The 13,833-nt window shown below is 44.7% G+C and overlaps 1 protein-coding gene across 8 annotated transcripts in view; it reads right to left on the bottom strand.

The window, feature by feature from the left end:
* Window positions 1–4,980: 4,980 nt before the first annotated feature.
* SEL1L2 (SEL1L2 adaptor subunit of SYVN1 ubiquitin ligase) overlaps window positions 4,981–13,833 on the bottom strand; it is a 178,726-nt gene continuing 169,873 nt past the window's right edge. For 4 of the 8 annotated variants that reach the window (XM_058432734.1, XM_058432744.1, XM_058432739.1 and 1 more), the window contains 3 exons: window positions 7,448–7,502; window positions 6,342–6,492; window positions 4,981–5,015 (listed from right to left, as the gene is read on the bottom strand). In XM_058432734.1, the coding sequence (XP_058288717.1) occupies window positions 6,386–6,492; window positions 7,448–7,502 (162 nt within the window). In that variant the 3' untranslated portion in view covers window positions 4,981–5,015; window positions 6,342–6,385. Of the gene's footprint in view, window positions 5,016–5,250; window positions 5,277–6,341; window positions 6,493–7,447; window positions 7,618–13,833 lie in introns of those variants that run through there. The other 4 variants (XM_058432735.1, XM_058432742.1, XM_058432743.1 and 1 more) reach the window with 4 other exon arrangements.

The raw sequence follows: 13,833 nt of genomic DNA, 5'->3' as shown, positions 1-13,833 counted from the left end.
CTTTTAAATTACTACACAGAGGGCTAACTTCATTTTAAAGGAGGTTGCCATTGCAAATTGTGAGTTCCTGCGGAAAACAGGGTCCATTAACTGCATTTAATGTTTGGTGATAGGGTCTGCAGATAATTGAAATTCTTGTCATGGGACCCAAAAATCCTACTTTAAAAACAGCTCTCTGGATGATTCTTACGTACACTAGATTTTAAGAATCATTAGTTTTGTCTCGGTCTCTGAAATAAGGAGGCATATTTACCACACACACTAATGAGACCTAAATAGGGACTGGGATTTGAGGATGCAAAACCTACTCAAACTACTTTGTCTTTCTCCCATCCCTCCCTCACGGTGCTTCCCAGCCAAGTAAATCACCAGCACCAAAGTTCTTATCCCAGGGTCGGCTTCTGGGAGAACTGGAACGAGTACAGGGAGTTTGACCTTATCCTGAAGGCCATGTACAATCACTGAGGAGTTTTTGGCTTTTTGTTTTAGAGATGGGGCCTTTCTCTGTGGCCCAGGCTGGAGTGTAGGTGCACAATCATAGCTCATTGCAGCCTGGAACTCCTCAGCTCAGAAGGGATTCCCCTGCCTCAGCCTCCTGAGTGGCTGAGAGAGACTACAGGTGCAAGCCACCATATCTGGCTAATACTGAAGAGTTTTAATTGAGGGAGTGGCAAGCGATTTCTTTTTTAAAAAGATCTCTCTGGGCTGGGCACAGTGGCTCACGCCTGTAATCTCAACACTTTGGGAGGCAGTGGTGGGCAGATCACCTGAGGCCAGAAGTTCAAGACAGCCTGGCCAACATGGCTAAACCCTGTATCTACTAAAAATACAAAAATTAGCCAGGCCATGGTGGTGGGTGCCTGTAATCCCAGCTATTTGGGAGGTTGATGCACGAGAATCACTTGAACCCGGGAGGTGGAGGTTGCAGTGAGCCGAGATCGCACCACTGCACTCCAGGGCTTGAGATTACAGGCATCAGAGGGAGGTGACAAAGTGAGGCTCCATCTTGAAAAAAAAAAAAAAAAAATTCCAGGCACGGTGGCTCACGCCTATAATCCCAGCACTTTGGGAGGCCGAGGTGGGCGTATCACCTGAGGTTGGGAGTTCAAGACCAGCCTGATCAACATGGAGAAACCCCATCTCTATTAAAAACACAAAAAATTAGCCGGGCATGGTGGCGCATGCCTGTAATCCCAGCTACTCAAGAGGCTGAGGCAGGAAAATCACTTGAACCCAGGAGGCAGAGGTTGCAGTGAGCTGAGATTGCATCACCGTCCTCCAGCTTGGGTGACAGGGTGAGACTCCATCTCAAAATAAATAAATAAATAAAAAAGATCTCTCTGGATACAGTGTGGAGAATGGAATCAAGGAGATAGAACATTTAGAGTAACAAGAGCCCAGGGGGAGAGGTGGAGGCAGACTGCGCAGGGGTGAGGACCATGGATGAGGCTTGAAAGGGAGGATAATCAATAGGACTTCATGATTGATTGATTGCTTGGAGGTGGGGGAAGGATGGGGAGTGCTGGATGGAACTGCCCTGGGAGAATGTACAGACTGAGGAGAAAATAGTGCACAAGGAGGGGTCTTCCTTCCCATTTGAGCTGGCTCTTGAAAGATGGCGAAGACTTTTTAGAAAACATTTTTTCTTAGCCGGGCGTGGCAGTGTGCTCCTATAATCCCAGCTAATGGGGAGGCTGAGGTGGGAGGATTACTTGAGCCCAGGAGTTTGAGGCTGCAGTGAGATATGATCACACCACTGCACTCCAGCCTGGGGGACAGCAAGACTCTGCCTCTTTAAAAAACAAAAAACAATAACAACAACAAAAAAAACACGTAGGTAGAAAACATCTTTTTCTAATTACCCCCACCATCATTATAAAAGTTATACATGTTCATTGTGAAAATTTTGGGAAATTTTTAAACCCTGTAATATCATCAATCACTATTAAAATATCAGTGTATATCTCTCCAGATTTTACTAACAGCTAGCTATCTAGATAATAAAAATCAAATCATCCTGTATACTGTATGGCGTCCTGCCTTCTTCACATAATACTACGCTGTGGGCATTTTTCTGTCATTCTTTTTTAAAAAGCATGATTTTTAATGGCTACATATTTCATTGTGTGAATGTACCACACATTATTTGATGATTTCTATTTTTAGGACTATGTCTTTTCCAACCTTTTTTCCATTATAGATAGCTACATGATGAGTAGAATAAATTACTAGGACTAGAATTGCTGAACTAAAGTATGTGAACATATTTAGGGCTCTTGATATTTATTATCCCAGAATAATTATGCCTCTGTACGTCTCACACTAACTGGGCAGGTCAGCTCCAGGAGGGCAGGGGTTTGGGTCTGTATTGGTCATTTTTATATCCCCAGGACCTAGAAAGTTCCTGGACCCTAACAGATTTTCAATAACCACTGAATGTTCAAAAATTATGAATGAACAAAGAGCAAGTGAATGAATGTCTCACCATACCCTCACTATAATGCTTTAATTATTTATTAGATCTTTAACATTATTGTTTTCATTGCTTGGATTATTAAGTATCAGCTCACATGCTTTCCTGTGGAAGGATAGTGGCTAACTTTGGCATTTGATGAGAACCAAGTTCAAATACACTTATTAGCTGTGTGATTTTGAGTCTTGCTTCACTACTCTTTTTCAAATGGACATGATAGTAGTATCTCCCTTACAGAATCACTGTGGTGAAGAATGATATATGCATAGACTACTCACAGTGTCTGTAAATAGTGGCACAAATAAATTTTTGGTATGTGTTAAATTGATTACTTATATTTTCACATCCTCTGCCCATTTTTTTTCTAGTTCATAGTTCAAGTATTATAGTCCTTAACTCACTGACACATTTATTATGACATTTCCCCTCATTTCTGTCATTTTGTATATGGTGGCTTTCTTAATGTTCCAAAATTTTATTTTATTTCTACCCTAATCTGTGCAGCTTTTCCTTTGTGATGACTTTCACTGCTTTGGTGCTTTAAAATTATTTCCCCACACTGAGATCTTAAACATTTTTGTTTTAGGTTGCTTTAAATTTTTTCTAGCCTTTTTTAAACGGTCCTGCACAAAATGGTTTAATCTATTGTTTGTTTTTGTCTGTGGTGGGGCATATATTAATTAGACTAGCCTAGATTAGGCAGCAGTTACAAATAAACTCTGAAATGGCTTCGCACAACAAAAGTTTATTTCTCATTCAGGCCTAGTCTATGTAAGTTGGGGAGGGGATCACTATGTAGTGACTGGGAGATCCACACGTCCTCCATCTGGTGCTAGCGCTCTCTCATCCTGTGGTTTCTAAGTTCGCAGCAGGAAAAAAGAAGGGTGGAGGAAGCACACCAGCTTCCAATTGCTTTGGTTTTCTAGAAGTGACAAATAACACTTGTACTCACAGTTCATTGGACAGAACTAGTTACCTGGGCCCAACATAGTCACCAGGAGGCTGGGAAATTTAGGGGAGCATGTGGAATATTGATTAATGAGCACCCACTGTCTCTATGAGAGGGGGTGAGGGAATAAGCTATTTTTTTCTGAAATTATCCCAGGATCCCTTTTCTTTTAAGTTAGAGATTGTTAAAAGTTACAGTGAAGTTTAAGGAATAAAATAACATTCATATCCCCCAAGCCCTAACTTAATAACTGTTAAGATTTTGTCATATTTGTCACCATTTATTCATTACAGCTTTGAGATGCCATTTGTATACCCTAAAATTTGCCCTTTTATAGTGAACAATTCAGTGGTTTTTAGTATATTCACAGAGTTGTCCAACCATTACCAATATTTGATATTAAGACATTTTTCATCACCTCCACAAGAAACACCATGCCCATTAGCAGTCATTTTCCACTCCCCACCAACCCCTGGGCCCTGGCTACAACTCATCTAAATACCTTCTGTCTCTGGGAACTTACCTATTCTGGATATTTCATATAAAAGGAATCATACAATATGTGGCCTGGCTTCTTTCACCTAGCATAATGTTTTTAAGTTTCATCCATGATGTTACATGTATCAATACTTCATTACTTTTTATTCCTGAATAATATTCCATTGTATGGATATACCACATTTTGTATATCCATCTGTTGATGGATGTTTAGGTTGTTTCCACTTTTTGACTATTGTGGATAATGCTGCTATGAATGTTTGTGTACAAGTTTTTACATAAACATGTTTTCAATTCTCTTAGGTGTATACTAAGCAGCAGAATTGCTGGCTCATATAGTAACTCTATGCTTAATTTTCTGAGAAACTGCCAGACTGCTTTCTACATAATGCATTCTGCTGTTGTTCTATAGGTAACTATTAGATCTAGTTGGTTTGTAGTGTTGTTCAAGTCCTCTAGTTCTTTATGATCTTCTGCCTAGTTATTCTATCCATTATTAAAAATGGGATATTAAACAAATGTTGTTGAATTTTCTATTTCTTCCTTTAATTCTGCCTGTTTTTGCTTCATGGATTTTGGAGTTCTGTTGTTATGTGCATGTATATTTATAATTGTTTTATCTTCTAATAAATTTCCCCTCTTTCATTATAAAATGTCCCTTTTCTCTCTGGTATTAGAGAATAAATTTTGGGGTGAGAGGCAGGGCATTTGAAGGCGGAAGTAGGAGGGCAGAGGCCAAATTTTCCGGGCGTTTTTTGATTGCTGTTGCATTTCTCATTGGGGAGGGGGAGAGAGAGCTCTGCTCCTAACTTTGGCCAAAGGAGAGGGGCTATAAGAGAGCCACTGGGAGAGCCTCCTCTGTGGTCCTAGAGTGTGGGGGAAGGAGTGGACTGGGGTGTGACACATGCCGAATGGGGAGAGGCTGAGGCTACTTGCCTGAGGAGAGAGTGAGACTAGAAGCAAGACAGCAGGAGAAACCGGGCTGCCCTGGGAGCTAACTGCCGTCTACCACCAGCAGCAGCAAGAGTGTGTGTTCCTCGGGAACCAGGAAAAGAACATAGAGGAGCCGGTGCATGGTGTATTCATTTCCTAATGCTGTTATAAAAAAAAAATTACCATGAAATTTGTGGCTTAAAACCACAGGCATTTATTCCCTCATAGTTCTGGAGGCCAGAAAGCTGAGACGCTCCCTCCAGAGGCTCTAAGGCAGAACCAATCCCTTGCCTCTTCGGGCTTCTGGCGCTGCTGGCGTCCCTGGGCTTTGGACACATCACTCCTCTCTCTGCCTCCGTAGTGACATTGCCTCCTCCTCTTCTGTCTGTGTCAAGTCTCTCTGTCTCCCTCTTATAAGGACTCCTGTGATTTCATTTAAAGCCTGCCTGGATAATCCAGGATAATCTCCCCTCTTCTGTTTATGTCAAATCTCTCTCTGCCTCCCTCTTATGAGGACACCTGTGATTGCATTTAAAGCCTTCCTGGATAATCCAGGATATTCTCCCCTCTCAAGATCCTTAATCACTTCTGCAGAGTCCCTTTCTGACATGGAACATTCACAGTTTCAGGGATTAGGACATGGATGCCTTTTGAGGCCATTATTCAGCCTACTGCAGGTAGAGTCCCATCCAAGAGAGTCTGTTCATGGACCAGTGGGTGACCTCAAGGCTCAGAACACCTCACTCATGAAGCAGATGCTTTGATTGCCCAGTGATTTTCGCTGCAGCTGCAGAGGACCTTTCTGTGCAAGCCCAGACTCCTGCTAACTGTGCCTAACACTAAGGGAAGGCACGGGTTCTGCCTCAGAGACATCCTCAAAGCCTCTGAGAAGCAGCTGAGAAAGGATGAGGGGGCAGTTAATGCACCCTGGGAGCAATCTTTAAATGACAGGGAAGGGAGCCGGTGGGTAAGGGACCCAGCCTCCTGTCTTTCAGGCAGACAATTATGGGAGGTATTCTGCAAACCTTCCAGATCCTGGTAGAATAGGACCCTCATTGCCTACAGCAGTAACTTTAAAAACGCATGCTTTTTTATGGCTTTCATCCTTCTCTCTCCCTCAATTCTGAGTCCTGCAATCACTTCCTAAATGTTTCAGGCTGTGCTTTTGGTAGATCCCAAACAAGGACATAAGTTTCCCAGCAGGGAATCCCCAAGAAAGCAGCAAAAGTGCTTCATGGGAGTCGACACGGTGAACTTCCATGCTCAGCGGGCACCTTTGTTGGATAACTTATGTGCCGCTTAGTGAAATCTTTCCTATTCCTTAAACTATGCTCTCACCACCCTCACTCCCTTCAACCATGGAGGAGGCAGAGGCAGGTAGGGTGGGAAGAGGGGAGGAAACAGGACAGAACTGACCACGTCCCACCCTCCTGTCCCCCATCGCTCAGGGTTCCAGGCTGCAGCAGGCCCCGGCTGCAGCCTACTTACTACATTCAGTTCTTCCAACACACAGCATGCATTCGTCAGCCCGTTTACTCTGCTCGCATCTGCGTTTCTTCTAGAGGTGGAAACTGTTCATCAGCTAGCATCAATACTACGATCCTGCTTTTAAATATCCTCTGCTGATGGTTACACTGTTCTGAAGAAGTAAACAGATGGTTGCATGGCATGTCTATAAAATGAGAAGAATCTTACCTCACAGAATGTCTGGGTGGATGCAGTGAGCTAGCTTCAGGAAAGCGCCTGGCACAGAGTGGATCCCCTAATAATGGGGTCTTCTCTCTTCTACAGCACACATTGCAAGCTTCCTGCGGGCAGCTCTTCGTTCCCGGGTCCTTGGCAGCGTGCTTGGGACACTATAAGTGCCCAGCGAATTGTTTATTGAAGGAAAGGGTGGGAGGTTCAGGAGAGCAGCTCTTAATCATTGCCCCAGATGCTGCCAGTGCCCTGGCCCCATCCCCTCAGGGCTTCTCATTGCTGGGAGGCAAAGCTGCTAACTGCAAGCACCTGCATCCATTTGCCCAAGGGCTTTCCCTGCTGGCTCCACCTTCCTACATGGGGGGTTGGAAGTATGGAAAATTAATGTTCCACTTAAAGCACCCCTCAACCAATGACTGTGAGCAGTTGTGAATAAACATCCTGCCCTCATGTCCCTTGGGTGGGATAAGCATGAGGTGCCTGCTCTTGTACCAGAGTTCCCCAGTGGGACTGAGCTCTGGTGACTCAGAGTGGTACCTTTTTTTGTGAGACTAGGGTCTCACTCTGTCACCCAGGCTGGAGTGCAGTGGCGTGATCTCAGCTCACTGTAGCCTCAACCTCCTTGACTCAAGTGATCCTCCCACCTCAGCCTCCCAAGTAGCTGGGACTACAGGCATGCACCACCACACTTGGCTAGTTTTTTATTTTTTGTAGAGACAAGGTCTTTCTATGTTGCCCAGGCTGGTCTTGAACTCCTGAGCTCAAGTGATCCTCCTGCCTCAACTTCCCAAATTGTTGAGATTATAGGTGTGAGCCACCGTGCCCAGCCTGGCAACTTTTTTATAACTCTCTATACTGATTTCCTTCCTTATTTATCTTTCTTGAATATAACTTACCAAATAAACTATTTGCATGAAAAATCCTTGTCTCATGGTCAGCTTCTGGGGGAACCTAAATGAAGACAACCACATGGCTGAAATTTGAAATGTATATGAGGCTTTCTTAAGGGAGGCCCTTTTCTTCGGAACTATAGCATTGACTCCTCTTCCTGCTTGGTTTCAGATTTCTGTATAATGTGTGGAAGGGGAGAAAATTATATAATCTTTTTGCAACTCTCATAAATTCATAATTGAGTCACCCTCCTGAAACAAAAGACAGATCAACAAAGGAAAAACAGGTAAGCTTAATAACGTATGCATGCCGTGTTCATCATGGGGGAGAAACGTAACTCTCTCTGCAAAGTGACTCTCAAAGCATTGGCTGGAAATCTGAGGCTTTAAGCTTTGTTTAAATAGCATTTTAACAAAAAGCAATGAATTTTAGTGCAGTGACAAGACAAAGGAGAGAACAGTTCCAGTCTCTCAAAGGTGGAAAGCTGTGGGAAGATACTAATGAAGCAAGGTCTGCTCACAGGTTTCTCTCGTGTCTGCTAGTGCCGTCTCTAGGCTGATAAGTGGCTGTCTCCAGTAAGACAGGATTTACGTCCTGCCTTCAGGCAAACAAAGGAGAGGCAGAGAGTCTCCGTACGTCTCAGCTGTCTTTAGCGCACCAATCCTCAATATTTTAGGGCGCAATATTTTGGTTTTCTTCAGTGTAAATTACCTGGCCTACCTCAGATTCATCCCAGGCCTGTACACATGCCAGTTCACATCTGCTCTGTGCTGGCTGGGGCAGATATCTACTTCCCCAGTTTGCTGGGGCCAGGCCCCAAGGTGGCCTCACAGCTGTTGGAGGAATACAAGTCCTCATATTGCTGAGGAGTCATTGTCCTGGTCTGATTTGTCTGCTATTGTGAAGACAGTGGTTGAGTATTTTTACCTTTCTCCTTGGTTCTCTTAATAGGAGTGAATCTTTCTGGAGACTCTCTCCCAGTGCATCTGCTGTGGGTCAATGTGTTCTTTTCTTTTTTCTTTTGAGACAGAGTTTCACTCTTGTCACCCAGGTTGGAGTGCAATGGCATGATCTCCACCTCACTGCAACCTCCACCTCCTGGATTCAAGCAATTCTTCTGTCTCAGCCGCCCAAGTAGCTGGGATTGCAGGCATCTGCCACCATGCCCAGCTAATTTTTGTATTTTTAGTAGAGATGGGGTTTTCACCATGTTGGCCAGGCCGGTCTTGAACTCCTGACCTCAGGTGATCCACCCGCCTCGACCTCCCAAGTGCTAGAATTACAGGTGTGAGCCACCGCCCCTGGCCACGGGTCAATGTGTTCTTGTTGCTAAATGATGTGGGGAACAGTACAAGACGGCGGAAGAGCCTGGAAGAACTTGGAGTAATTTTCAGGTAAAGCTCATTGAAGTTGCTGAAAACGAAACAATGTCAAGGTGACATTCATGGCCAGACAATTTGTGAAGGCTTATTTTTAATAATGGGAGTTCTGGGTTTTCTAATCACTTACTCGAAGATAGGATAAAATGCAATGTAAAATTAAAATTTGAAAATTAAAAACCATGAATTTTCTAGACCATGAGTCTCCAGTCAGTAACTACCTGACTAGCAGGATGGTTTGGAAGGTTTTTTCCCACACTTTAATGCCGAGCCCAGCACCACCCAGTGCTAAACTAATAAGAGGGTAACTTTGATATTAAAAGCCAAAGCTGGGAGCTGGACACACTGGTGTGTGCCTGTAGTCCCAGCTACTCAAGAGGCTGAGGCAGGAGAGTCACTCGAACACAGGAATTCCAGTCCAGCCTGGGCCACATAGTGAGACCACATCTCTAAAGAAAAAAGAAAAACTGGGAAGAAGTAGATGCTCTTTGTGCATAATAAGGCTTAGGGAATACATGAGCATAAGATTGACCATCACAGTTCACAAGAAGTTCAATTTATTTATTTGATACATTCCCATCTAGAGGCCGGTCCATAGTGAGGGCTGCTTTCTCACTCTTCACTCCAACGATGCACAATTTCCTGTGTCCCCCCATCCAGCAGCAGAACCCTAGGGCAGAGGATGGCTGACAGCAACCCAGGCTGAAGGTCACATCCCCACAAGAGGACCTTAGCCAGGAGTTGAGGCAGAGGAGCCAGGCTTATGGGGACTGCGGGTTCGGGAAGGGAAATTGAATGAGGATGGGAGGTGGTGGAGAGGGTCTGGGGTGTGTCTCCCACCCACTGCGTGTCAGGAATGAGTCCTGAGACACAGGAGTGGAGCCTGCACCTAGGGTCCCCCAGACAGAGAGTCCCAACCATGCTGGGACTCTGCATCTCTTGGCTCATGTCACTTGAGCCAAAGCAAAGAGCTGAGCATTATTCAAGTGTGTGTGTGTGTGTGTGTGTGTGCACGCGTGTGTGTAGCAGCCAATGTGAGGGAGTGTGTGTGTTTAGCTAAGGAACAGAGGAGGACATCTCTTCCCCCCTCCACTTACCATCACACATCTGCATTTCTTCAGTCTGAAAGGTGGGAAGGCAAAGAGAGCCAGGCACGCGTCTGACTGGGCTGTCTAATCCTTGTTTTCCAAAACAGGCAGCCCAGGCTTGGGCTGCAATTTTTTTCTGCCAATTTTTGTACTGGAATTTAGGTAACCATTGGTAGATTTTTAAACAGTATCTTTATAGTAGGTTAAATATGGCTGCAAATTCTTTGCTACTTCTCTCACTGAGAGACAGAGTGTAATGCTTGACTAATGGAACATGGTGGAAGGGATGTTCTGGAACTTCTGAGGCTTAGTCTTAGCAAACCTGTGGCTTTTGCCTGTGTCTCTGTGAACATTCTCTGTGGAGATGCTGAGCTACAGTGTAAAAAGCCCAAATGCTCTGTCCACCATGCCAAGAGGCCACAGCTGGGATGTGGGTATACTGGTCAACAGTCACCGCTGAGTGAGTAAACCTGTCTTGGATTCTAGAACAGCCCATCCACTATGTGACCAGAAGAATCACCTGACCACACCCTGCCCAAATTCCTGAGCCACAAAATCATGAGATAAAATGATGTGGTTGTTGTTTTAAGACATTAACTTTTGGAGAAGTTTGTTAAGAAGCAAACAATAATTGGAACCGTAACGTAGAGGAAAGAACATCTGTGGTGTTAGCTCTGGACTCAAATCACAGCTCCATTATTTATCAGCTATGTGATCTTTTCTAGCTTCTTCTGGCCTCAGTTTCCTCCTGTGTTAAATACACATCATTTTAGCTACATCCTAGCCTCATCATGAGGATGAAATGAGAAAACAGATGGAAAACAGAGCCTGGCTCATAGCAGGTGCTTCAAAATGTTTCTTTACTCTCCTCTCAGCCTCACTATGCCCTCTTCTCTAGGGCTTTCTGGGATGCCCAGTGAGGGGAATGCAGCACACTACAGCACCTCCACTACTCAAGATTTTGGAGAAAAGAATTCCAAGAGAATGTTACTGAGAAAATGACTCTGGACCCCTGCTCCAGAGAAACAAAATTATTTACCTGACTTGACTTTTAAAAAATGGATTTACTTGAAGAGCTACTCCAATTCAGTGAAGAATTGGAGGAGGAAATCAAGGGAGTTACAAACGAGAATTAGATTTTTTTTTTTTTTTTTCTGAGATGGAGTCTCACTCTGTCACCAGGCTGGAGTGCAGTGGCGTGATCTCGGCTCACTGCAACCTCCGCCTCCTGGGTTCAAGTGATTCTCTTGCTTCAGCCTCTCGAGTAGGTGGGATTATAGGCGCCCGCCACCACGCCCAGCTAATTTTTGTATTTTTAGTAGAGACAAGGTTTCACCATGTTGGCCAGGATGGTCTCAATCTGTTGACCTCATGATCCGCCCACCTCGGCCTCCCAAAGTGCTGGGATTACAGGCGTGAGCCACCATGCCAGGCCTAATTTTAGTATTTTTAGTTGAGACGGGGTTTTGCCATGTTGCCAGGGCTGGTCTCAAACTCCTGATCTCCAACGAACTACCTGCCTTGGGCTCCCAAAGTGCTGGGATTACAGATGTGAGCCACTGAGCCTGGCCCAAGGTATCTGTTTTTTAAAAAATCTAATTCTTGGTCTGGTGCGGTGGCTCACGCCTGTAATCCCAGCACTTTGGGAGGCCGAGGTGGGCGGGTCACGAAGTCAGGAGATCAAGACCATCCTGACCAACATGGTGAAACCCCATCTTTACTAAAAATACAAAAAACAAAAAAAAAAAGCTGGGTGTGGTGGTGTGCACCTGTAGTCCTAGTTACTCGGGAGGCTGAGGCAGGAGAATCACTTGAACCTGGGAGGTGGAGGTTGTGGTGAGCCAAGACTGGGCCACTGCACTCCAGCCTGGTGACAGAGTGAGACTCCGTCTCAAAAAAAATAAAAAATAAAAAATAAAAAATCAATACAAAAATTAGCTGGGTGTGGTGGCGTACACTCGGGAGGCTGAGGCAGCAGAATCACTTAAACCTGGGGGGCGGGGGTTGTAGTGAGCCAAAATCATGACACTGTACTCCAGCCTGGGTGACAGAGAAAGACCCCATCTCAAAACAAAAACCAAAAACAAAAACAAAACAAACAAAAAAACTAGATACCTTGTAGTCCACAGGCTATCCATTTTTATTCAAGGCATCAGAATCAAGAAAATGAAGAAGGGCTCTGTGTGCCCATAGAGCGGGTGGGATTTTGCGATAACCGAGAAGCCTCAGTGGCTTTCAGGCGGGAGGCTCTCTCCCTCCGTCAGTCATCTCGGAGACGCCCAGAGGCTGCAAGGTGCCCAATCATGCACAGGGGTGGTGAGAACCGCTATCGTGGCGGCTCCATGAGAAGAGGCTCAGAAATGGACATTTGAATGACTGAAACCCCCTAAACCACTCCTGCTTTCAACACTTGCTCCGTCTCACATTGATGTGGAACAATGAGCTGAAATGGGAAACATATCAACTCAGGCTGCCCTCCCTCCTATATTTCAGGCGATGTTCTACTCTACACAGCAAGTCCCCAAACAGGTCTCCCTTTCTTTCCTGCCTGCAGTCATTCCCACAAGTTTACCTCTAAGGAGCTCATGTTCATCCAGACTTTGAGGCAGGGCTCACCAATGCTGCCTTCTGCGCTCCCCTCTCTGTTCTCATCCTGGTCCTTAATGTGCTCACATTCCTGACACCTGTGAGATGTCACAGCACGGCTGCACTCTCTATTACATCCTGACCTGCAATTTGGATGCTGCCCCTTCCTGCACATTTGTATAAACTAAGCTGCATCCCTGGGAACTGGAACTCCCTAATAAGGCAGGGACATGACCCCCAAATTCTAAACACTTGTACCTCAGACAGGCCTGGATTCGTTGCTGGCCAAATAAATGACTGTGGCCAGTATGTGTGTGTGCTATGTTTATAAAGCACTTTTGATGTTAGTTTTATTTAAGCTTCACAATTCTTCAGTGAAGTAGGAAATAATCCCATTTTATAGAGGAAAAGTTATCCCCAAAGTTACACAGCTACTAAGGGACAGAGCTGGACTTCAAATCCAAGTTGTCTGATCCCAAACTCAGTGCATGTCCACCATTTCATCCTACCTTTTGATTATGATTGACATTATAAATTAAATTTTCATGTCCCTAAATTGGATTTTTAAGTAAGCAAGCAAGATCTCTTCCTACCTAAGCACCTAGCACATTAGCTGGAGAACTAACTGCAAAGTGCTGAAGCCACACAGATTGTTACCAACTCAGCTGTCTCCCCACCTGTTCCAATGGATTTGCCATGAGTTTTTTAAAGGATATTAAAAGTTACCAATTATGGAACTCATTCTAGGTGCCAGGCCCTGTGCCACTCTCATTACATCCATTATCCCACTTAATATCAGTTGTCTAAGATAGGCATTATTCTTCCCTTTTTGCACATCAGGAAACTGAGGCTCAAGAAGTCAAATATTGGCTGGGTGTGGTGGCTCATGCCTGTAATCCCAGCACTTTTGAAGGATCACTTGAGGTCAGGAGTTCGAGACCAGCCTGGCCAACATGGTGAAACCCCGTCTCTACTAAAAATACAAAAATTAGCCAGGCATGGTGGCAGGCACCTGTAATCCCAGCTATTTGGGAGGCTGAGGCAGGAGAATCACTTGAACCTGGGAGGCAGAGGTTCCAGTGAGCCGAGATCTTGCCACTGCACTCCAGCCTGGGGGACAGAGGGAAACGGTGTCCCAAAAAAAAAAAGAAGAAGAAGAAAAGTAGAAGACAAAGATGAAGGAGAGAAAAGAAGAAGAGAAGAGAAGAAGAGGAAGAAGAAGAAGAAGAAAGAAGAAGAAGAAGAAGAAGAAGAAGAAGAAGAAGAAGAAGAAGAAGAAGAAGAAGAAGAAGAAGGAGAGAAAAGAAGAAGAGAAGAGAAGAAGAGGAAGAAGAAGAA

This window comes from Hylobates moloch, unplaced genomic scaffold, assembly GCF_009828535.3.
Source record: "Hylobates moloch isolate HMO894 unplaced genomic scaffold, HMol_V3 SCAFFOLD_21, whole genome shotgun sequence".
NCBI classification, from domain to species: domain Eukaryota; kingdom Metazoa; phylum Chordata; class Mammalia; order Primates; family Hylobatidae; genus Hylobates; species Hylobates moloch.
This window is presented reverse-complemented; position numbering and strand designations above follow the sequence as displayed.